General features: G+C 46.3%; 1 protein-coding gene across 1 annotated transcript in view; it reads right to left on the reverse strand.

The window, feature by feature from the left end:
- The window catches only part of LOC124613726 (ABC transporter F family member 4-like), a 66,174-nt gene that overhangs the window by 30,703 nt on the left and 10,854 nt on the right, over nucleotides 1-24,617 (reverse strand). Inside the window, exon 2 of the mRNA XM_047142445.1 lies at nucleotides 17,909-18,004. Within this exon, the coding sequence (XP_046998401.1) occupies nucleotides 17,909-17,979 (71 nt within the window). The 5' untranslated portion in view covers nucleotides 17,980-18,004. The remainder of the gene's footprint in view (nucleotides 1-17,908; nucleotides 18,005-24,617) is intronic.

Below are 24,617 nucleotides of genomic sequence, written 5' to 3' on the forward strand. Positions count from 1 at the left end.
CGCAGCCACATATCCAGAGAAGAGGATCGGCTAAACATTTCAAGCAAGTCAACTGTAGTAAGAGAAATGTGAAGTTCGCAATCCAGTTTTGCACCGCTTCTCTTGTCGCCGAAACCGTTAAGACTTTAAGGTTATCTGTGACGTCTCTTTATATTACCCCAAGCAGACAACGTCGAGAGTGTAGTGGGCAGAGTGGTCCACAGATGTGGAGCTACTGGTAAGGGTGCAGATATCGACCCTGTCTCGGACCTGTACGATCTACTACTCTTGACGCCTCTTGGATGCGGGGAGTCCTTAGGGTCGCTGACGGGGAAGACCCATTGTACTAGAGGGTACCACTTGGTGCCCGCAGTTTGCTTTGGCAGGTAAGTGTCAAACCCACCTGAGCCTTCTTTAGGAGGTGATTGCGATCGTGTGCGGTACGCGATAGGGAAGAAAGGTCATTAACTGGTGGAAGTGTAATTACACTAATGACCATTAAAATTGCTACACCACAAATATGACGTGCTACAGATGCGAAATTTAACCGACAGGAATAAGATGTTGTGATATGCAAATGATTAGCGTTTCAGAGCATTCACACAAGGTTGGCGCTGGTGGCGACACCTACAACGTGCTGACATGAGGAAAGTTTCCAACCGACTTCTCATACACAAACAGCAGTTCACTGGCGTTGCTTGGTGAATCGTTGTTGCGAAGCCTCGTGTAAGGAGGAGAAATGCGTACCATCAAGTTTCCGACTTTGATAAAGGTCGGATTGTAGCCTATAGCGACTGCGGATTATCGTACCGCGACATTGCTGCTCGCGTTGGTCGAGATCCAATGACTGTTTGCAGAATATGGAGTCGGTGGGTTCGGGAGGGTAATACGCAACGCCGTGTTGGATCCCAACGGCCTCGTATCACTAGCAGTCGAGATGACAGGAGTCTTATCCGCACGGCTCTAACGGATCGTGCAGCCACGTCTCGATCCCTGAGTCAACAGATGGGGACGTTTGCAAGACAAGAGCCACCTGCACGAACAGTTTGACGACGTATGCAGCAGCATGAACCATCAGCTCGGAGACCATGGCTGCGGTTACCCTTGACGCTGCATCACAGACAGGAACGCCTGCGATGGTGTACTCAACGACGGACCTGGGTGCACGAATTTTTTCGGATGAATCCAGTGTCTGTTTACAACATCATGATAGTCGCATCCGTGTTTGGTGACATCGCGGTGAACGCACATTGGAAGCGTGTACTCGTCATCGCCATACTGGCGAATCACCCGGCGTGATGGTACGGGGTGTCACTGGTTAAACGTTGCGGTCACCTCTTGTTCGCATTGACGGCACTTTGAACAGTGGACGTTACATTTCAGATGTGTTACGACCCGCGGCTCTAACCTTCATTCGATCCCCGCGAAACCTTACATTTCAGCAGAATAATGCACGACCGCATGTTGCAGGTCCTGTACGGGCCTTTCTGGATACAGAAAATGTTCGACTGCTGCCCTGGCCAGCACATTCTCCGGATCTCTCACCAATTGAAAACGTCTGGTCAATGGTGACCGAGCAACTAGCTCGTCACAATACGCCAATCACTACTCTTGATGAACTGTGGTATCGTGTTGAAGCTGCATGGGCAGCTGTACCTGTACACGCCATTCAAGTTATGTTTGACTCAATGCTCAGGCGTATCAAGGCCGTTATTACGGCCAGAGGTGGTTGTTCTGGATACTAATTTATTAGGATCTATGCACCGAAATTGCGTGATAACGTAATCACATGTCAGTTGTAGTATAATATATTTGTGCAATGAATACCCGTTTATCAACTGCATTTCTTCTTGGTGTAGCAATTTTAATGGCCAGTAGTGTATATCGACCGAAAATGACTTCGAAGTATTTGTCATACTCTGCCACGTGAAACTGAAGCCGGAGTTCTCACTTACATATGTATTAAGAATGAATACAAGTACAAAACCATTGACACCTTAGATTTTGCAGTGATCTGTGGATTTGTGAAAGAAGTAGATTCATTATTAAAGTTTTTCAATTCTAACCGGAATGAGGTAAGTGGTCATTTTAATTCAAATGTTTAGCGTTTACTTATTCTACAGCTGTACTGAAGTCTTATTTCACGTAATCTCACATTCGCTCACACAATTTACAACAAGTGTTATGTAAACCAGTAGTGCTGCATTTGATAACATTTCTGTAGACACAGATGTCAAAACCACTGTGTGCATATAAAAGACTAATTAATACTGGGTGATCAAAAAATCAGTATATATTTGAAAACTTAATTAATCACGGAATAATATAGATAGAGTGGTAAAAATTGACATTCATGCTTGGAATGACATGAGGTTTTATTAGAACAAAAAAAAACCAAAGTTCACAAAATGTCAGACAGATGGCACTGGACAGCAAAACGTCAGTGACTGCGCATGACAATCGTGTATAAAAGGAGCTATAATGAGAGAAAAATCAGATGCGCCAGCAGTCGCAGCATGTTGACGTTACCTGAAAAGGTGCTTTTAGTGAAGCTGTATTATCAGAATAGAGAATGTGCTAGTTCAGCGTTACGATCCTAACGCCATAGGAAGGGGATTCGAACGGGTAAAGGTCCGTTGACAAATGCAGCTGTGGCGAGAATGATTTCGAAGTTCGAAGCCACGGGTTGTTTAGACGATAGACCTCATAGTGGGTGACCGGGCACAAGGCGTAATGCTGCTGAGACAGTTCAGGGAGAAATGGAGACTGTAGCGGGTTCGTCTACCGGTATGCACGGGGAAGTCAGCTCTCTTGCAGTCGCACGTCGCACCGGCATTCCATACACTACTGTTTGGTTGGCACTTACGCGTACCCTCCGATTCTATTCGTACAAAATCCATCGGCATCAGGAACTGTTACCTGGCTATTTAGTGAAGCGGAGGGCATTTGCGGTGTGGGCGATTCAAAAGATGGCGGAAGTTGACGATTGGCTGAGTCACGTGTTGTGGACCGACAAAGCTCATTTCACGCTCCGAGGGTCTGTCAACGCCCACAACTGCAGAATTTGGGCTACCGAAAATCCTAGAACTGTCGTGGAAACTCCATTGCACGACGAGAAAGTCACGGTATGGGTTGGATTTACCACGTTTACCGTTATCGGCCCTTTTTTCTTCGAGGAAATGCGTGATTCTGGTTTTGTAACTGCTACCGTGACGGGTGAGAGGTACGCCGATATGTTACAGAATCGCATCATCCCCAGCCTGGCTGATAAACACCTGCTGGAACGTAAGATGTTTATGCAGTTTGGCGCTCCACCACATATTGCTAGACGCGTGAAAGATCTCTTGCGCGCGTCGTTTGGTGATGATCATGTGCTCAGCCGCCACTTTCGTCATGCTTGGCCTCCCAGGTCCCCAGATCTCAGTCCGTGCGATTATTGGCTTTGGGGTTACCTGAAGTCGCAAGTGTATCGTGGTCGACCGACATCTCTAGGGATGCTGAAAGATAACATCGACGCCAATGCCTCACCATAACTACGGACATGCTTTACAGTGCTGTTCACAACATTATTCCTCGCCTACAGCAATTGTTGAGGAATGGTGGTGGACATATTAAGCATTTCCTGTAAAGAACATCACCTTTGCTTTGTCTTACTTTGCTACTCTAATTATTGCTATTCTGATCAGATGAAGCGCCATCTGTCGGACATTTTTTGAACTTTTGTATTTTTTTGGTTCTAATAAAACCCCACGTCATTCCAAGCATGTGTGTCAATTTTTACCTCTATATCTACATTATTCCGTGATTTATTCAGTTTTCGAATTTATACTGACTTTTTGATTACCCGGTAAATAAAGAATAGGCGACTTCAATAATTATTTGCATTCATACAGGAAAGATGTACACAACACACTTGGCGACAATGAAAACTGTTACGTATTGTGCAACATAGGCTACAATTCACAGGAAAAGTGTCTCAAAACAAATTTAATAAATTACAGTTCCCATTTTTAACTTATTTCTTTTCCCAACTATTAGAGGATAAACGGGAATGAACAACCACTGCTGCTAAATACAGCTGCTCGTTTTGCACAGCAGACTTTCACGAGAGTCATGTTCGAAGTACTGGATGGAATTGCTTGGTAAATCACATGTGGCAGGGTCGAAGCCGAGCTGTCTATTGTGGGAGATATCCCTGGACCCATCACCAGTAATCCGTCGCTTGTAGGGTGTAATGTCGACATTTCAGCTGCAATGTCGGCGGTGTTGACACGACTACAAGTCGCTGAGAGTTCTACTGGTTCGAGTATACTGCGCCTAAGCTATGTGATTTTCTGACAGTTGTTCACGTTTTACAGTGTAGGTGTTGTACCGCTGATGACCACATAGTTGTGGTACATTTCTGATTGTAGGTGCATAATATTGTTGTGACTTGATGAAGTGAATTTTGTTTTGGTTAAAACAGTATTGAAAGCCTCGTACAGTTTTGTTTAAAGACGGCTTTGACTGGATTGTACCCTCGTAGGTGAGACTTGATGATTGGTGTTGTGGAGGTTACATGTTCCATGGGTTCCATGACGTTGCACAGAAGGTGTATTCTGACTTTTGTAGTGACTCGAGGATTTCGGTGTAAATTCTAGAGACACTTGACCTTCCACCGTCACGGACACCCGATATTTTAAAAGTATCTACTGCGGCACCGGTTTCTGTGTGCAGGTTGGAAGTTTGAAATGAGAGGACGACAACCGGGGCAGTCGAACGACGCCGACAAGTGTTTGCCACAAGAGCCACAGACGCTGTGTGAGAGGGCACGGAACAATTAAATGCTATTTCTTGCTGTGTTACTGAATGTGATTGCTGATAAAAAAGGAAAAACGAAAATTTTGACAATAGACTTTTAACTTCACGTCGTACCTCTGAACGAAGCAAGACGCATGGGACGTCTATAAATTATTTGGTTGTGAAAACCATCCAATTGTGATTATATTTAATTGTATGTAATGGGTACCGGTGTAGTTGACTTTCAAGAGTTTGTATGTTTATATCAAACTCGTGGAAAGGAAAATACACCTGAGATGAACTGAAAGTGTGAGAGTACCGAGTTATTTCAAGTGAGAGAGATAGTAATTTCTTGGTTCCTCTCACCAGCATTATTTCTTCGGAGAAGAAATTGTACAGATTGACGCAGCCACATATCCAGAGAAGAGGATCGGCTAAACATTTCAAGCAAGTCAACTGTAGTAAGAGAAATGTGAAGTTCGCAATCCAGTTTTGCACCGCTTCTCTTGTCGCCGAAACCGTTAAGACTTTAAGGTTATCTGTGACGTCTCTTTATATTACCCCAAGCAGACAACGTCGAGAGTGTAGTGGGCAGAGTGGTCCACAGATGTGGAGCTACTGGTAAGGGTGCAGATATCGACCCTGTCTCGGACCTGTACGATCTACTACTCTTGACGCCTCTTGGATGCGGGGAGTCCTTAGGGTCGCTGACGGGGAAGACCCATTGTACTAGAGGGTACCACTTGGTGCCCGCAGTTTGCTTTGGCAGGTAAGTGTCAAACCCACCTGAGCCTTCTTTAGGAGGTGATTGCGATCGTGTGCGGTACGCGATAGGGAAGAAAGCTCATTAACTGGTGGAAGTGCAATTACACTAACGGCCATTAAAATTGCTACACCACAAATATGACGTGCTACAGACGCGAAATTTAACCGACAGGAATAAGATGTTGTGATATGCAAATGATTAGCGTTTCAGAGCATTCACACAAGGTTGGCGCTGGTGGCGACATCTACAGCGTGCTGACATGAGGAAAGTTTCCAACCGATTTCTCATACACAAACAGCAGTTCACTGGCGTTGCTTGGTGAAACGTTGTTGTGATACCTCGTGTAAGGAGGAGACATGCGTACCATGACGTTTCCGACTTTGATAAAGGTCTGATTGTAGCCTATCGCAATTGCGGATTATCGTATCGCAACATTGCTGCTCGCGTTGGTCGAGATCCATTGTTAGCTGAATATGGAATCGGTGGGTTCAGGAGGGTAATACGGAACGCCGTGCTGGATCCCAACGGCCTCGTATCACTAGCAGTCGAGATGACAGGAGTCTTATCCGCACGGCTCTAACGGATCGTGCAGCCACGTCTCGACCCCTGAGTCAGCAGATGGGAACGTTTGCAAGGCAACATCCATCTGCACGAACAGTTCGACGACGTTTGGAGCAGCATGGACCATCAGCTCGGAGACCATGGCTGCGGTTACCCTTGACGCTGCATCACAGACAGGAGCGCCTGCGATGGTGTACTCAACGACGAACCTGAGTGCACGAATGGCAAAACGTCATTTTTTCGGATGAATCCAGGTTGTGTTTACAACATCATGATGGTCGCATCCGTGTTTGGCGACATCACGATGAACGCACATTGGAAGCGTGTATTCGTCATCGCCATACTGGCGTATCATCCAGTGTGATGGTACGGGGTGTCATTGGTTACACGTCTCGGTCACCTCTTGTTCGCATTGACGACACTTTGAACAGCGAACGTTACATTTCCGATGTGTTACCACCCGTGGCTCTAACCTTCATTCGATCCCTGCGAAACCCTACATTTCAGCAGGATAATGCACGACCGCATGTTCCAGGTCCTGTACGGGCCTTTCTGGATACAGAAAATGTTCGACTGCTGCCCTGGCCAGCACATTCTCCAGATCTCTCACCAACTGAAAACGTCTGGTCAATGGTGACCGAGCAACTGGCTCGTCAATACGTTAGTCACTACTCTTGATGAACTGTGGTATCGTGTTGAAGCTGCATGGGCAGCTGTACCTGTACACGCCATTCAAGCTCTGTTTGACTCAATGCCCAGGCGTATCAAGGCCGTTATTACGGCCAGAGGTGGTTGTTCTGGGTACTAATTTATTAGGATCTATGCACCGAAATTGCGTGATAACGTAATCACATGTCAGTTCTAGTATAATATATTTGCCCAATGAATACCCGTTTATCATCTGCATTCCTACTTGGTGTAGCAATTTTAATGGCCAATAGTGTATACGAATAATGAGTAGATGATTTTAAATAATGGACGACCATGAGGAACTTACCAGCAACGGCAAGCGCGATTCAAAAAGCGGTTGTAGAGCGAGTGTGATCAGGCTAGTATAGATAATCTTGCTTGTGGCTAAAGTACAATAAACCGAATGTTGTCAAATCAGTGTGAACTTCATTTTGTCAGCAGGCAACTTTCTCGAACTGACGCCTGTTCCTTGTGAGTAAGTTTGCCCTCCATATTTCGTACCATCAAGGCCATTTGCCTATAAAAATTCAGACAGCCGAAATGTGTGACTTAGGTTAAATAAAAACAGGAGCAACTAACACACTCTTATAAAACAAAACAGGCAGATAAATAGAAATTTAAAGTCAAGTAGTAGAAGATGGAAGAGGTAGAAATGCTGTGAAGCTATGTTTCCAACATGTCAGCAATTTTAGATTCTGTAACCTTGTTTTGAACTCGTAATTTTTAAGTGAAAAGAGCGTCATTTGATGTATCAAACAGATACCGAATTACATTCGAAAAACGGTTGTGCATTTCATTAGAATATCTCGATTTACTTGCTTTTTCTTTTGCAAGACCCTCAGTTTTATGTACACATTTGTTCCGACGCTGTTACAGTACAGCTTTAAGTGAAGTCCTCCTCGGGTTTGGTGGTTTAGCGGTAAAGTGCCTGGAAAACGAGAGGTTGCGGGATAGAATCCCGATCGAACCACAGAAATGTTCGGTCTGCCTGTAAGGTAAAGTTCACCACTCTACGATGTGAGGAGTCCCCAGAAACGACTCTTGTTTGGATTCCACGTTATACTGTAGGTTCTCTTTCCCCGGTTGAGTAACTGGAGTAAGTTAGTGACTTGCAAGTTGCCAAAGTGGCTCCAATACAAAGATCTGCACTCAGCCACTGAGCCACTCTGAAGGGGTTATTCGGTTTGATGTTCTCCCTTATGTTTTAACGATCAACTATGAAGTGGCCTGTGCTACCCTCGGGAAACTGAAGAAAAGACTTTATCGTGTTCTTCTTCACAAAAATGCAAAGGAATTTCTCCCTCTCCATGGCAATCAATAGACACCTTCAGAAAAAGGTTTCAAACCTACAACTATCTTTTGAGAAATGTGGCAGGTGATTTCACAGCAGAATCATTTCGTTGATGAGCTACCTGCTGCAAATAATGGGACGTCTTTCGTCAAAAGATACCTACATTTACACTCTGCAAACCACTGTGAAATACCCTGCAGAGGGTACGTCCCATTGTACCGGTTATTAGGATTTTATCCCGTTGTATTCACAGATGGACCGTGGGAATAATGATTCTTTGAATGCCTCTACGCGTGCTGTAATCAGTCTAATCTTGTCCTCATGATTCCCACGGGAGTGATACGTAGAGTGTTGTAGTATATTCGAAAAGTCGTCATTTGAAGCCGCTGCTGAAACTCTATAAGTAGGCTTTATTGGAATAGTCACTAATATGGATTGTTTTTAACACCCTGTGTTATGGCATATTAAACATTTCGCATGATCATTATAATCGCCAAAAAGATATCTACATCTACATCTACATCTATACTCCGCAAGCCACCCAACGGTGTGAGGCGGAGGGCACTTTACGTGCCACTGTCATTACCTCCCTTTCCTGTTCCAGTCGCGTATGGTTCGGGGGAAGAACGACTGTCTGAAAGCCTCCGTGCGCGCTCTTATCTCTAATTTTACATTCGTGATCTCCTCGGGAGGTATAAGTAGGGGGAAGCAATATATTCGATACCTCATCCAGAAACGCACCCTCTCGAAACCTGGCGAGCAAGCTACACCGCGATGCAGAGCGCCTCTCTTGCAGAGTCTGCCACTTGAGTTTACTAAACATCTCCGTAACGCTATCACGGTTACCAAATAACCCTGTGACGAAACGCGCCGCTCTTCTTTGGATCTTCTCTATCTCCTCCGTCAGACCGATCTGGTACGGATCCCACATTGATGAGCAATACTCAAGTATAGGTCGAACGAGTGTTTTGTAAGCCACCTCCTTTGTTGATGGACTACATTTTCTAAGCACTCTCCCAATGAATCTCAACCTGGTACCCGCCTTACCAACAATTAATTTTATATGATCATTCCACTTCAAATCGTTCCGCACGAATACTCCCAGATATTTTACAGAAGTAACTGCTACCAGTGTTTGTTCCGCTATCATATAATCATACAATAAAGGATCCTTCTTTCTATGTATTCGCAATACATTACATTTGTCTATGTTAAGGGTCAGTTGCCACTCCCTGCACCAAGTGCCTATCCGCTGCAGATCTTCCTGCATTTCGCTACAATTTTCTAATGCTGCAACTTCTCTGTATACTACAGCATCATCCGCGAAAAGCCGCATGGAGCTTCCGACACTATCTACTAGGTCATTTATATATATTGTGAAAAGCAATGGTCCCATAACACTCCCCTGTGGCACGCCAGAGGTTACTTTAACGTCTGTAGACGTCTCTCCATTGAGAACAACATGCTGTGTTCTGTTTGCTAAAAACTCTTCAATCCAGCCACACAGCTGGTCTGATATTCCGTAGGCTCTTACTTTGTGTATCAGGCGACAGTGCGGAACTGTATCGAACGCCTTCCGGAAGTCAAGAAAAATAGCATCTACCTGGGAGCCTGTATCTAATATTTTCTGGGTCTCATGAACAAATAAAGCGAGTTGGGTCTCACACGATCGCTGTTTCCGGAATCCATGTTGATTCCTACATAGTAGATTCTGGGTTTCCAAAAACGACATGATACTCGAGCAAAAAACATGTTCTAAAATTCTACAACAGATCGACGTCAGAGATATAGGTCTATAGTTTTGCGCATCTGCTCGACGACCCTTGTTGAAGACTGGGACTATCTGTGCTCTTTTCCAATCGTTTGGAACCCTCCGTTCCTCTAGAGACTTGCGGTACACGGCTGTTAGAAGGGTTAGGTTAGTGGTGTTTAACGTCCCGTCGACAACGAGGTCATTAGAGACGGAGCGCAAGCTCGGGGTAGGGAAGGATGGGGAAGGAAATCGGCCGTGCCCTTTCAAAGGAACCATCCCGGCATTTGCCTGAAACGATTTAGGGAAATCACGGAAAACCTAAATCAGGATGGCCGGAGACGGGATTGAACCGTCGTCTTCCCGAATGCGAGTCCAGTGTGCTAACCACTGCGCCACCTCGCTCGGTGTTAGAAGGGGGGCAAGTTCTTTCGCGTACTCTGTGTAGAATCGAATTGGTATCCCGTCAGGTCCAGTGGACTTTCCTCTATTGAGTGATTCCAGTTGCTTTTCTATTCCTTGGACACTTATTTCGATGTCAGCCATTTTTTCGTTTGTGCGAGGATTTAGAGAAGGGACTGCAGTGCGGTCTTCCGCTGTGAAACAGCTTTGGAAAAAGGTGTTTAGTATTTCAGCTTTACGCGTGTCGTCCTCTGTTTCAATGCCATCATCATCCCGTAGAGTCTGGATATGCTGTTTCGAGCCACTTACTGATTTAACGTAAGACCAGAACTTCCTAGGATTTTCTGTCAAGTCGGTACATAGAATTTTACATACAGATGACCTATTGTACCACTAAAACAGTTGTCACTGAATGCCCGCTATTAGAACAACTCGCTTCGTCCGCCATCTCGCTGCGCTCTGAGAACTGCGACCGGTGGACGAGGTGAGCTGTTGCTCCATTCTGCCGCTTTGTTGACCGCTGACAGCTGTGAGTTCCCGATCAGCCTCGGCGAACAGCCCAGGCTCGCACTTACTTGCAGGCGACCTGTACACCACCTGTGCTCTAACAAATGTCTCACAAGGGAACCTCCCCATGGCACCTCCCTCAGATTTAGTTATAAGGTGGCACAGTGGATAGGCCTTGAAAAACTGAACACAGATCAATCGAGAAAACAGGAAGAAGTTGTGTGGAACTATGAAAATATAAGCAAAATATACAAACTGAGTAGTTCATGCGCAAGATAGGCAACATCAAGGTAAGATCAAGGTTAGGAGTGCCGTGATCCTGTGGTTAGCGTGAGCAGTTGCAGACCGAGACGTCCTTGGTTCAAGCCTTCCCTCGGGTGAAAAGTTTAACTTTTTATTTTTAGTTTATGTGACAAACGCTTATGTTTTCATCACTTTTTTGGGAGTGATTATCATATCCACAAGAAAACCTAAATCGGGCAAGGTAGAAAAATCTTTTTACTCATTCGCCAAGTGTACAAGTTAGGTGGGTCGACAACATATTCCTGTCATGTGACTCACATGCCGTCACCAGTGTCGTATAGAATATATCAGACGTGTTTTCCTGTTGAGGAATCGGTTGACCTATGACCTTGCGATCAAATGTTTTCGGTTCCCATTGGAGAGATACAACCTTTCGTCTACTAATCGCACGGTTTTGCGGCGCGGTCGCAAAAAACAGACACTATACTTATTACAGTGAACAGTGATGTCAATGAACGAACGGACAGATCATAACTGCGAAAATAAAGACAGTACATTTTTCACCCGAGGGAAGACTAGAACCAAGGACGTCTTATTCCACAGCTGCTCACGCTAACCACGGGACCACGACGCTCCTGCGCTCACACTATCCTTGATGTTGCCTATCTTGCGCATGGACTACTCAGTTTGTATATTTTGCTTATTTTTTCATAGTTCCACACAACTTCTTCCTGTTTTCTCGATTGATCTGTGTTTAGTTTTTCAAGGCCTATGCACTGTGCCAACTTATAACTAAATCCGAGGGGGGTGCGATGGGGAGGTTCCCTTGTCAGAATGGATTCAGCAGCAATTCACAGACATGGCCTCAATTCTGGTGTGCACATCCTGGATGTCGTACGAGATGTGCGTGCCTTCGACCAAGCTCTGACCAATATCCGTGAGCTGGGTACTGCAGTTGTGGCTTCATGGACCGTAATGGCTTCCAACACTTTCGGTGCATAGTGCAGTCCAAGTCACAACGCGTCACTGTCGTCATCAGGCCGAAAGACGGTATACAGACGCACATTTTTCAGTCGTGGTTGCACTTTATTATTTCTGATCTTGATTTTGCGTTTTGGATAACTGCCATCATCTGATCAAATACTCTTGTTAGCCAAAAAAGCAAAAGTCAGAAATAATAAAAACTGCACCCAAGATTGAAAAATTTTACTGTTTGTGCATGGTTATGGCCGCTGCCTAGATAAAGACGTCCTGCCGGCGATTCGAAAGAGTGAACAACGCTTATTTAAAAAATTACAATCTTTTGGGGTATTAAAGGAAATTTATGACCGGGATTTCTGGGTCGGGAGGACGCAGCACGTTGCATTCTAAGACCAAATCAAAATACTCATCACGAAGGAATTATCCGAATGGGACAGAAATCGGCATATGTGATGTACATGTACAGGCAAACAAATGATTATAATTTCAAAAAAATTGGACGATTTCTTCAAGAAAAAGAGCTTCACAAATAGAGCAAGTCAATAACGCGTTGCCGGCCGTTGTGGCCGAGCGGTTCTAGGCGCATCAGTCCGGAACCGCGCTGCTGCTACAGTCGCAGGTTCGAATCCTGCCTCGGGCATGGATGTGTGTGATGTCCTAAGGTTAGTTAGGTTTAAGCAGTTCTAAGTTATAGGGGACTGATGACCTCAGATGTTAAGTCCCATAGTGCTTAGAGCCATTTGAGCCATTTTGTATAACGCGTTGGTCCACCTCAGGTTTTTCTGCAAGCAGTTATTCGGTTTCGCATTGATTCACAGAGTTGTTGGCTGTCCTCCTGAGGAATTTTGTGCCAAATTTTGTCCAATTGGCGAGTTAGAGCGTCAAAATAATGAGATGGTTGGAGGGCCCCGCCCATAATGCCCCAAACATTCTCCACTGGAGAGATTAGGCCAAGGTAGGATTTGACAAGGACTAAGGCAAGCAGTAGAGATTCTCGCCGTGCGCGAACGGGTGTTATCCTGCTGAAATGTAAGCCCATGATGGCTTTCCATGAAGGGCAACAAAATGGGCCGTAGAATATTGTCGACGTACGCAATGCTGTAAGGGTGGCGAGGATGACAACCAAAAGGACACTCCTATGAAAAGAAATGATACCCTGGACCATCACTCGCGGTTGTCGGGCCATATGGCGGGCGACATTTAGGTTAGTATTCTACCAATGTCTGGAGTGTCTTCGATGGTCACTGGGGCTCAGTTCGAAGTGTGACTCCTAAATGAGGGCAATACTATTCCGTTCAATGGGATTCCAGGCCGAAGACGTGTCTGGAGACATCCTGGACAGCGGTGGGATACCATCCTGTCACTCGCCATAGGGCCCGATAACCACGAGTGATACTCTGGGGTGCTATTACGTTTCATATCAGGATCCCTTTGGTTGTCATCAGTGGCTCCCTTACAGCACAGCAGTAGGCCAGCAATATTCTACGCCCTGTTTTGTTGCCCTCCATGGCAAGCCATTCTGGGCTTACATTTCAGCAAGATAATGCTGATAGCCTTGGGAGAGCCAGCCCTGATAAAACTCTACCAGCTGGTGAGCAAGATGTATGAGACAGGCGAAATACCCTCAGACTTCAAGAAGAATATAATTATTCCAATCCCAAAGAAAGCAGGTGTTGACAGATGTGAAAATTACCGAACAATCAGTTTAATAAGCCACGGCTGCACAATACTAACACGAATTATGTACAGACGAATGGAAAAACTGGTAGAAGCGGCCGCCGGGGAAAATCAGTTTGGATTCCGTAGAAATGTTGGAACACGTGAGGCAATACTGACTCTACGACGTATCATAGAAAATAGATTAAGGAAAGGCAAACCTACATTTCTAGTATTTGTAGACTTAGAGAAAGCTTTTGACAATGTTGACTGGAATACTCTCTTTCAAATTCTGAAGGTGACAGGTGTAAAATACAAGGAACGAACGGCTATTCACAATTTGTACAGAAACCAGATGGCAGTTATAAGAGTCAAGGGGCATGAAAGGGAAGCAGTGGTTGGGAAGGGAGTGAGACAGGGTTTTAGCCTCTCCCCGATGTTATTCAATCTGTATATTAAGCAAGCAGTAAAGGAAACAAAAGAAAAATACGGAATAGGTATTAAAATCCGTGTGGAAGAAACAAAAACTTTGATGTTCGCCGATGACATTGTAATTCTGTCAGAGACAGCAAAGGATTTGGAAGAGCAGTTGAATGGAAATGGACAGTGTATTGAAAGGAGGATATAAGATGAACATCAATAAAAGCAAAACGAGGATAATGGAATGCAGTCGAATTAAGTCGGGCGATGCGGAGGGAATTAGATTAGGAAATGAGACACTTAAAGTAGTAAATGAGTTTTGCTATTTAGGGAGCAAAATAACTGATGATGGTCGAAGCAGAGAGGATATAAAATGTAGACTGGTAATTGCAAGTAAAGTGTTTCTGAAGAAGAGAAATTTGTTGACATCGAGTATAGATTTAAGTGTCAGGAAGTCGTTTCTGAAATTATTTGTGTGAAGTGAAACATGGACGATAAATAGTTTGGTCAAGAAGAGAATAGAACCTTTCGAAATGTGGTGCTACAGAAGAATGCTGAAGATCAGATGGGTAGATCACATAACTAATGAGGAGGTATTGACTAGAATTGGGGAAAAGAGGAGTTTGTGGCACAACTTGACTAGAAAAAGGGATCGGTTGGTAGGACATGTTCTGAGGCATCAAGGGATCACCAATTTAGTATTGGAGGGCAGCGTGGAGGGTAAAAATCGTAGAGGGAGACCAAGAGATGAATACACTAAGCAGATTCAGAAGGATGTAGGTTGCAGTAGGTACTGGGAGATGAAGAAGCTTACACAGGATAGAGTAGCATGGAGAGCTGTCTCAGGCCTGAAGACCACAACAACAACAAATGCCCGACTGTACACGAGGAGCTTGTCTTTGTGCTTTCCAATCCCGACCTCGGCCAGCAAGTCGCCGATCTCTTCCTAGTTGAGAACGTTTGGAGTATTAAGGGCACGGCTCTCCAATCAAGACGGATTTTGACGATATAACTCGCCAGTTGGACAATATTTGATACAATATTCCTCAGGAGGACACCCAACAACTCTGTCAATCGATGCCAAGCAGAATAACTGCTTGCATTGAGGCCAGAGGTGGACCAACCCGTTACTGACTTGGTCAATGTGTGAAAGTCTTTCCCTTGAATAAATCATCCAGCTTTTCTGTTCTTGTAATTATTTGTTTGTCTGTACATGTTCACTGCATCAACTGATTTCTGTTCCATGCGGATGATTCTTTCATGTTGCGTCGTTAATTTGTCATAGAGTGTATTTGGATGGAGGGTCATCGAAAAATGTCGAACTAACCTCGGGTGTTCCCCACTGAGGTGTGTTGAACCTTGCTGTTCATGTTGTATATTAATGACTGGACAATCAATATTAACAGTGTAGCGACGTGGGGTTGAGCCAGTACTTGTCGAATTCCAGGTGCCTCCGACACCACAGACTCAACAAGTACGTCATGCAGCGGCTCTGCAACTACAGGCATGGCGCTGGAGTAATAATCGTCGTTTCGAGACTCTTCGACGGCGTTTGGTGGGCTGGGTGCGTCACCTCAACCACAACAAGACCTGTCATCCAGAATGAGATTTTCACTCTGCAGCGGAGTGTGCGCTAATATGAAACTTCCTGGCGGATTAAAACTGTGTACCGGACCGAGAGTCGAACTCGGGAACTTTGCCTTTCACGGGCAAGTGCTCTACCAAATGAGCTACCCAACCACGACTCACGCCCCGGGGCGTGAGTCGTGCTTGGGTAGCTCAGATGGTAGAGCACTTGCCCGCAAAAGGCAAAGGTTCCAAGTTCGACTTTCGGTCCGGCACACAGTTTTAATCTGCCAGGAAGTTTCAAGACCTGTCATGTCCGGTATAAAAGGGGGCCACAAGGACAGGCGAGATGTCGGTCTTCGAATCGACGTCTGCTGTGTGTCGATTGCCGCTGTGAGGCCGCTAACATTCTTCCTGCAGTAGGCTGCCTCCGCCAAGGGTCGAACCGATGCCCTCCTAGACACAGAGTCGCGTGTACCTGCCAGAGCTCGTCACTCGCCTCACGTGAGCCGGACAACGTATGGCCGCTGCATTTGGCGCAACGCTCCAGAGGTATGCCTACCAGGCAAGACCTTGGCACTACTGGGGCAGCAGCTACCACATCCTCGTGGAACCGCTTCTCGGCATCGTGGGCCGCGAAATCGACGCCTGATCTTTCCTGTGGTACGTGGATGCCGTGGGTCGATGCTGGGCCGCGTCACCGAACGAGTGCGCACACCTGTAACCGCTGCAGTTTGTTGGAGTAATAAATGGTTTACATTCGCGCCGTCTGTCTTTCTGCAGCCAGCTTCATCTCCGACGGACTCCCGTAGCCATTACCCTGCCCATTGAACCCACAATGCCCCTCCGTAGCGTCAATTGAAATCCCCACATTCTGTATTTTGGCCGCCGACGGGGTACATGCGACCGTCCATCCTGCTGCACCGCTAAATAGTAAGCTTGTATCTTTCTTTAGATAATGCAATTATCTACAGGGTGATTTCTCGATTATGTTACTAGCTTTCAGGGGTGATGGAGAAGGTAAATGTATCGATTTGAGGCAAGCGATCCTAGTCCGGAGACGACCGCGTAGAAAGCTACAAACGAAAACCGTTCTGATACCTCTGACGGTGAAATACTGGGTGATCAAAAAGTCAGTATAAATTTGAAAACTGAATAAATCACGGAATAATGTAGATAGAGAGGTACAAATTGACACACATGATTGGAACGATTTGGGGTTTTATTAGAACCAAAAAAATACAAAAGTTCAAAAAATGTCCGACAGATGGCGCTTCATCTGATCAGAATAGCAATAATTAGCGTAACAAAGTAAGACAAAGCAAAGATGATGTTCTTTATAGGAAATGCTCAATATGTCCACCATTATTCCTCAACAATAGCTGTAGGCGAGGAATAATGTTGTGAACAGCACTGTAAAGCATGTCCGGAGTTATGGTGAGGCATTGGCGTCGGATGTTGTCTTTCAGCATCCCTAGAGATGTCGGTCGATCACGACACACTTGCGACTTCAGGTAACCCCAAAGCCAATAATCGCACGGACTGAGGTCCGGGGACCTGGGAGGCCAAGCATGACGAAAGAGGCGGCTGAGCACACGTTCATCACCAAACGACGCGCATCTGTCGGACATTTTGTGAACTTTTTTTTTTTTTTTGCTTCTAATAAAACCCCATGTCATTTCAAGCATGTGTGTCAATTTTTACTTCTCTATCTACATTATTCCGTGATTTATTAAGTTTTCAAATTTACACTGACTTTTTGATCACCCGGTACTTGTATTGGTAGTGTTGTTGCTAAGACAGTAGGGGATTCAACTTTCAGGAGTGGTAGTATGGACCAAAAAATGAAAAAAAAATCCAGTAAACATGGGCTCTTAAATGCATACCTTCAGAGCTATGAGCACTTGTTCATCTTCGCTTCTCTTCTGCTCAACAAGCGCCCTTAGTTCTTGATGTATGCAGTTTGGAGCTCACATTTACTGGACATATTTTCTCGTTTGGGTCCATACTACCACCTCTGATAGTTGCCTACCCTACAGTCTTGGCAACAACAGTACTGGCACATACAGTGCACTGTCACGTATTCCACTGTCGGAGGTATCAGAACAATTTTCGCTTATAACTTTCGACTCGGTCGTTTGTGGACTACCGACCCTTATCTCAGATCGGTACATTTACCCTTCTCTATCATCCCTGATAGTTTGTAACGTCGTCACGGAATCACTCTATGTAAGAGTAGAGAATGATGCTAATCGGTTCGGAAATAGACTCGTGGATTCTAACTAATGACATACTATATCACATATATGATACTCACGGTCTCCGTGGCAGTGAAAGTTCCTGCATCCTTGGTGTAAAAGGTCGCCGCTTGAATTTGACAAGTGTCATGTCTGGCTCCTGTCGCCATGGTTCCCTGAAAGACAAAAGAAGGCATCAGAAGGTGCTATTTCGCCAAATTATAATCGTAGGATTTGCCTTCGTATGTTTTTCGTCCCGACTTTCTCATGTCATCTGGGTTCAGTAAACATATTATAAACGTGATCTTCATGCGATCGGAACCAGAAATATAAGAGGAACTCCAAATTTTATTCTGATGCACTGCATCTTGCTTGAAATTAGTTTTCATCGTAATCTGAAATTACTTAAAACATGATTTCAATTAAAAAAAGCTTTTGTAACAATGATGCATAACTTGAATGACGCCATTGCCAACGACTACACAAACCATCACTGCAGTAGCAGCTGTCACAGGTGGATTTGGCTGGGGTACTGAGAGTGACGTTAAGTGACGGGAATCACAGCGGTAGCGGAGGTGGGTAGACGTTTTATGACATTTTAGGTGGCACTATAATTTCTTTATGGTAGCAATACCCATGTTGGAGTGATTTAGATATATGTTTTTGTTTGTGCTGGAAATTAAAAAGAATCAAATACGTCGTAAATTGTTTGTTAGTCAACTAAACCTCAGATTCACCTCAGTCATTAACGTAGACGGGAACCTGCAACTCTGGGTGAAGCGGCATCAATTAAGTTAAGGATATGCACTATAATTGTGGATCTGGGTCTCTAATAATGGAGGCGCCATAAAATACCACAAAATAAACGTAAGTGTATTTCATTAGCAGAGTCAGCATAGAAAATACTGTAAGATTGAAATAGTCTGTGTTAAATTAACGTTCTGTTCTATATTCTTAAGCAAAATAGTGTTGTGTAATACTGAAAGAGGGAGTGAGTATGCATCGTCCCCTTAAGGGGAGCCGGAGGTGGTCAAATCCAAAAAATTACGATTTTTTTTTTTTTTGCTACCGAAAATTAATTGGAACATTCCTCTTTAATGTAAACTTCGAATTATTGTTCTACTCGCCCTAGAAGTGGAGTTATTACCATTTTCCCCCATGCCTGCAGAGGAAATGGGCGGCCGCTGAATGCATCTAACACCCTCTCGTGACTTCGTGGCGAACTGCTTGGGATTTTCTCGGCCTGTTACGCATACACCGCCTTATGTTACGCATACAGCGAGTGTGCAAGGGTTGGCTACATTGTTTTCTGTGACAAATATTACCCGTATTTCCTTACGGCTTACTCCTATTTTCCTGAGAATTTCGAACATCTTGCTCCATTTAACATTGTCGTACACTTTTGTTCTGGTTACGATGCCACGTTTTAGTAATTGTCAATCCTAAGGGTCCGGGTTCGATTCCCGGCTGGGTCGGAGATTTTCTCCGCTCAGGGACTGGGTGTTGTGTTTTCCTAATCATCATCATTTCATCCCCATCGACGCGCAGGTCGCCGAAGTGGCGTCAAATCGAAAGACCTGCACCAGACGAACGGTCTACCCGACAGGAGGCCCTAGCCACACGACATTTCCATTTTTTTACCGTGTATATAAGAAGAGGAAGAACGTAGGGAAAAGAAAATTAACACTAATACCAAGTTGCGATACTACAATGAATAAGAGCGCGGAACATCGTCTCTTTGCTGTTTACCGTTTCGAATTAGTTCAGTGTTGCGCCTGTTGTTAGTAGTATAATACTTCTTGTGTAAAGCGGGTAATATGCAGTATGTACAAGAATCAGGAGGGAACAATAAAACCAGCAGTCTGCCTTCGGCGGTGCTACGGCACGGACGTCTGTTTACGTCCCTGCCGGAGAAGTTCGCGCTCGCGCAGTTGTTTACCTCTTCGGCGTACTCGTGCGTTTAGACGACTCGATATAGAATGGCACATGCATACCGAAAGTCGACTCTCAAGATTAGTTTTTCGAATGAATATGCGAGACCGAAAGCCTACGAAATAGAAAGGTTCCTACGAGACGAAGTTAAACTTGACTACAACGAACTTATCGGAATCCACCTCTCCATAGTGAGCAGTGTCGTTTACGTCAAGCTGATTAACGATGCAGTATGTGACAGAATCATCCGAGATACTAAACATGGACTCAAATTTCGTCACTCTGATGGACATGTTGGAGAAGTAACTATTGATCATGCAGGACTGGGCTTACGAAACATACGTATTTTCGAACTTCCCTTCGAGGTTCCGTCTGACTTGGTCGTTGACGCCTTACGCCCATATGGAAGAGTGCTTAGCCACGTTGAGGAAAAATGGTCCAACTTCACTACTTACCCCGTTCTCAATGGGGTGCGTCAAATCAGAATAGAACTGACACAACATGTACCCTCGTACTTGTTCATCGGCGGATGCAGAGCTATAGTCATATACGATGGACAACCCAAAACATGCTCAGGCTGCGGGAAAGAGGGCCACGTCCGTTCCGAATGTATGCAGCGGAGGATAGTGCAAGTTCCAAACGGGGAACCCGTACCTCCGTCCACGTTGACGCCGCTGCCACTAACGTATGCGGATGCATTTCGAACGGATCCCATCCCGAAGAATGACCAGCTACAGAATCCTGACTGTTTACGGCAACCGACTGCGGCAGAGACCGCCTCCAGTGACGAAACGACGCACACCTCTGCCGCTCCGGTGCCGACGACGCACTTAACCGAGCGGAAAGGATCGGTAGGAGAAATGGAAATTGATCCTGCTGTTGTGCCGACAGCTGCTGTCGTCCCTGAGCACCGGGAGTCACTTCCGCACTCGGATACGGAGGCGCACACGCGCAAACAACGATCGCCGAAGCGCCACAAGAAACGACGGCTAGCGCCGTCGGATACCTGCTTACTGCAGTCCACGGCAGACGAACTTGGGTGTAACGTCGATACAGTGCATCCGGATGCGCAACGGGAGGTTCTACCTCCCACACAGCAGTACGACGCGAATCATGCTACACAGGGGTTAAATACAGACACACCGGACGGAAAGCCGACGGAAGGAGTCCCTCCACCCACCGCAGCAACGCCACAGCCTTCGGTCAGCCCGGCCGGAGAGACACGACGGGAGCTGGACCTCCAGCGCAGGAACTGGGCCGACGACTCCGATACTGACCCCCACACCGACGACGCACCCGCCATGGCGAGTGCTGCGTCCACCGGATGTTAACCACGCAGAAGATACAGACTGACGCACGGACAGCATGTCACCGGGCAGCAGCGCACAAATTAACATAAGCGTTCACGTGCGCTTTACGCACTGAGGAACAGCGGCAGGCATATCGAGCAGCCTCTATTAATATTCATACGATCAGAATGTCTGTCAAATTGCGATTATTACGAGACATGTTGCATGCGTCAGACGTCGACATCGTTCTGCTGCAGGAAGTATGTGTTGAGAGCTTCCCCGACCTCTATGAGTACGATACGTACATTACACCTACTACCGACGGCGGCAGCGGAACAGCGATACTTCTACGTAGCGGCATAGTAGCCGAGGACGTGGTGTACCTGCCGTCAGCGCGAGGACTGGCGCTCACAGTGCTGGGAGTACGGGTAGTTAACATTTACGCACCGTCGGGGTCAGACAGACGGCGCGACCGATCCCGATTTTATGCAGAGGAGATTGCAACACTATTCTTAGGTCGGTATGAACATGTCTTATTTGGAGGCGATTTCAACTGCGTGCTCGCACCAAAAGATCAACACCCACGTTATACTTAGTGCCCGGAGCTGCGGCAACTCATACAGGACATGAATCTCATTGATACATGGGAGAAGATACATGGCGACAGACGTGGATACACCTACGTCACGAGTCACTCAGCAAGTCGTCTCGATCGCATTTACGTAACGCGTCGTCTCGAACCTGCGATCCTCGATGCGGAATTGTGGCCTGTCGCCTTTTCAGATCACATAGCATATATATGCACGGTCTCCCTGAGTCGTCAACAAGTGTGGAGGAGTCGTAGTGTTTGGAAACTGAATACAGCACACCTTAGGGAACCTGAGTGCAGACCCTTAGTCGAAGACACTTGGCACGTGTGTGAACGACGCCTCCCGACATATCCGACGACGTTGCAGTGGTGGCTGGAATGTGTTAAGCCTGCATTGCGCCGAGCGTTAATTGCATACGGAAGGGAGCAGATGATGTGGAGGCGATACACGACGGAATTTTATTTCACGATGCTCCGCGAACTTTCTGTACAAGCACCTTCACAGGAGCGTCGTGCCGGTATACAACGAGCACAGGCGCAAATAATTTCCATAACGCGCCGCCGACTGGAGGGTGTCGCAATCCGTGCACGGGCCTTTGAACGAGTCCGTGGAGAATTCCCGTCGATGTATCACGTTATCAGAGAAAAACAATGTAGCCGCAGAACCTTAATACAGACGGTCGTACTGCCAGATGGTCGCCGCATGACAACCCAAAAGGACATTGCCAACGCTTTCGTGGACCACAACGGTCATCTCTATGAAGAAGCGGAACACGATCAGGCAGCCTTTCATGAGGTCCGACGAACGCTCTCCGCGTGTCTCAACGAGTCGGCCAACCTGGAGTTAACAGGTGAAGTCACAGTTGACGACGTAATGGAAGCGATTGATAAGGGAGCGTCGCACAAATCGCCAGGGCCCGACGGGTTTCCGTTAGAGTTCTATCGTACATTTAAAGATTTCATGATTCCACGATGGACTGCCATGTACTGCGAATTGATGTCTCCCAACGTGACTCTTCCACCCTCCTTCGTGGAAGGAATCCACAAACCATCTGGCGGCACAGGGATACAGGCCTACCGGCCACTGACCCTTCTTAATAGCGACTACAAGATCTACGCCAGGATACTTGCAGCACGCTTTAAACGCGTGATACGCCAAGTGGTTTCACTCGACCAAACCCAGCTAGGAGGAGCTAGCAATATACAAACGGCACTCAGCGACTACCGCGATGTTATCGCACTGGCTTCAACATGTCGTCTCCGGGGTGTATTGGTATCGATAGACTTCGATCGCGCATTTGACAGGCTGAGTCATGCTTATCTTACGGACGTGATGACGAAAATGAAGTTTCCGGAAAGTTTTGTCACCGTCGTCATGAGACTACTCCACGGAGCCGCATCCAAAGTGCTCGTCAATGGACGCTTGGTGGGGCCCATCACCATCTCACGATCGGTCAGACAAGGGTGCCCGCTGTCAACGATATTGTATGCCATCGCTGTCGAGCCGCTGCTTTGCGGGCTCCGGAATCGACTCCAAGGAATGACGATAAGGCACAACAAGTTTATATGCCGAACTTACGCAGATGACCTGGTGTTTTTAGCACGGTCAGGCGACGAGGCAAGAGCGGCCTTGCATTGGATTAATTTGTATTGTATGGCTACGGGAAGTCGCCTGAACATGGCAAAGTCGGGAGCGATGAACATCGGGAGAGGACTCCCGACAGGAAGTGTAGCACCATTACAGCCTATCAACAAGATGAAATGCCTAGGAATTATCTTCACAACAGACGTTCGACGCACGGTGGCACTGAGTTACAGACATCTTCTGCAAACAATTCGTGCGAGTGTCCGAAGTCACAGGTTAAGGGCACTGGATATGATACAACGGGTCACCTTTGCCAACACTTATCTAGCCTCTCGCATCCCCCACCTGGCACAAGTTCTTCCTATGCCGGTGGTGTTGGCCCGACGAATCCTGGCGGCACTAGGATATTTTGTGAGCACAGGTCTGCTTTTTAAGGTAGGATACGAAACCCTCACCCTTCCTCGTAGTCGTGGAGGTCTTGGACTAGTCCACGTACGCGACCGAGCAGTGGCTATTTATGTAACCACAATGATAAAGATGTGGACACGACACCAGACAAGTCTGACGGGCAGCTTGATAGACGAACTCGCTCCACCTTCTCGTTCGGCTCCGGTAGCGGTGGCTCACATCTCACCATCGCTTGCCCATATGCGAACCTTCTTTGTGGAACACAGTTATGTACATATGGAACTACCGACTACCAGGACGGCAACGGCACGTGATATATATCACATCTTGACTCGACGACGGCCGAATAATGCCGTAGAGCGCCGCCAACCAACAGTTACGTGGTCAGTGGTATGGCGTACAGTGCACCACCCACACCTTGATACGGGAACGCGCGCACTGTGGTATCAGGTGGTAAATGGGAAATACGTGACTCGCTCCAGGTTGCATACAATTCATATGGCGGACGAGCCACTGTGTCCGCAGTGCAATGTTATAGACACTGAGGAGCATCGCCTGATATGCGGTCCTTCGGCGGACGTATGGTGTTTGGTCAAAAAAATGATCGCCTTCCTCCTTCGGGTGGGGCCGCAAACAATAGAACCACGCACACTACTTCTCCCAGACAGGACATATTATCCCCGAACAAAGACAAACGCAGTGACTTGGATTCGAGGTTTGACTGTGCGTTATCTTTTCCGAGACGGCAGTAAGAATGTGCTTGACTTTTGGGCCTTACTACAGGAACATCACTCACAGCTTATGAGACATCCGAGATATCGAACATATTACGCAAATTTTTTAGGGAGTGCCTTGCTTGATCCCCCACCCAGTTGGGGTGTCCCGGGTAGGAGAATGTAATTATTGTCTATAAGTATCAGAACAAGAAAGGACCAGGACAGTGGAGAGGATCCACAAACACACGTGACGACGTACCCGACACCAAC

Source organism: Schistocerca americana, chromosome 4 (genome assembly GCF_021461395.2).
Source record: "Schistocerca americana isolate TAMUIC-IGC-003095 chromosome 4, iqSchAmer2.1, whole genome shotgun sequence".
Lineage (NCBI taxonomy): Eukaryota > Metazoa > Arthropoda > Insecta > Orthoptera > Acrididae > Schistocerca > Schistocerca americana.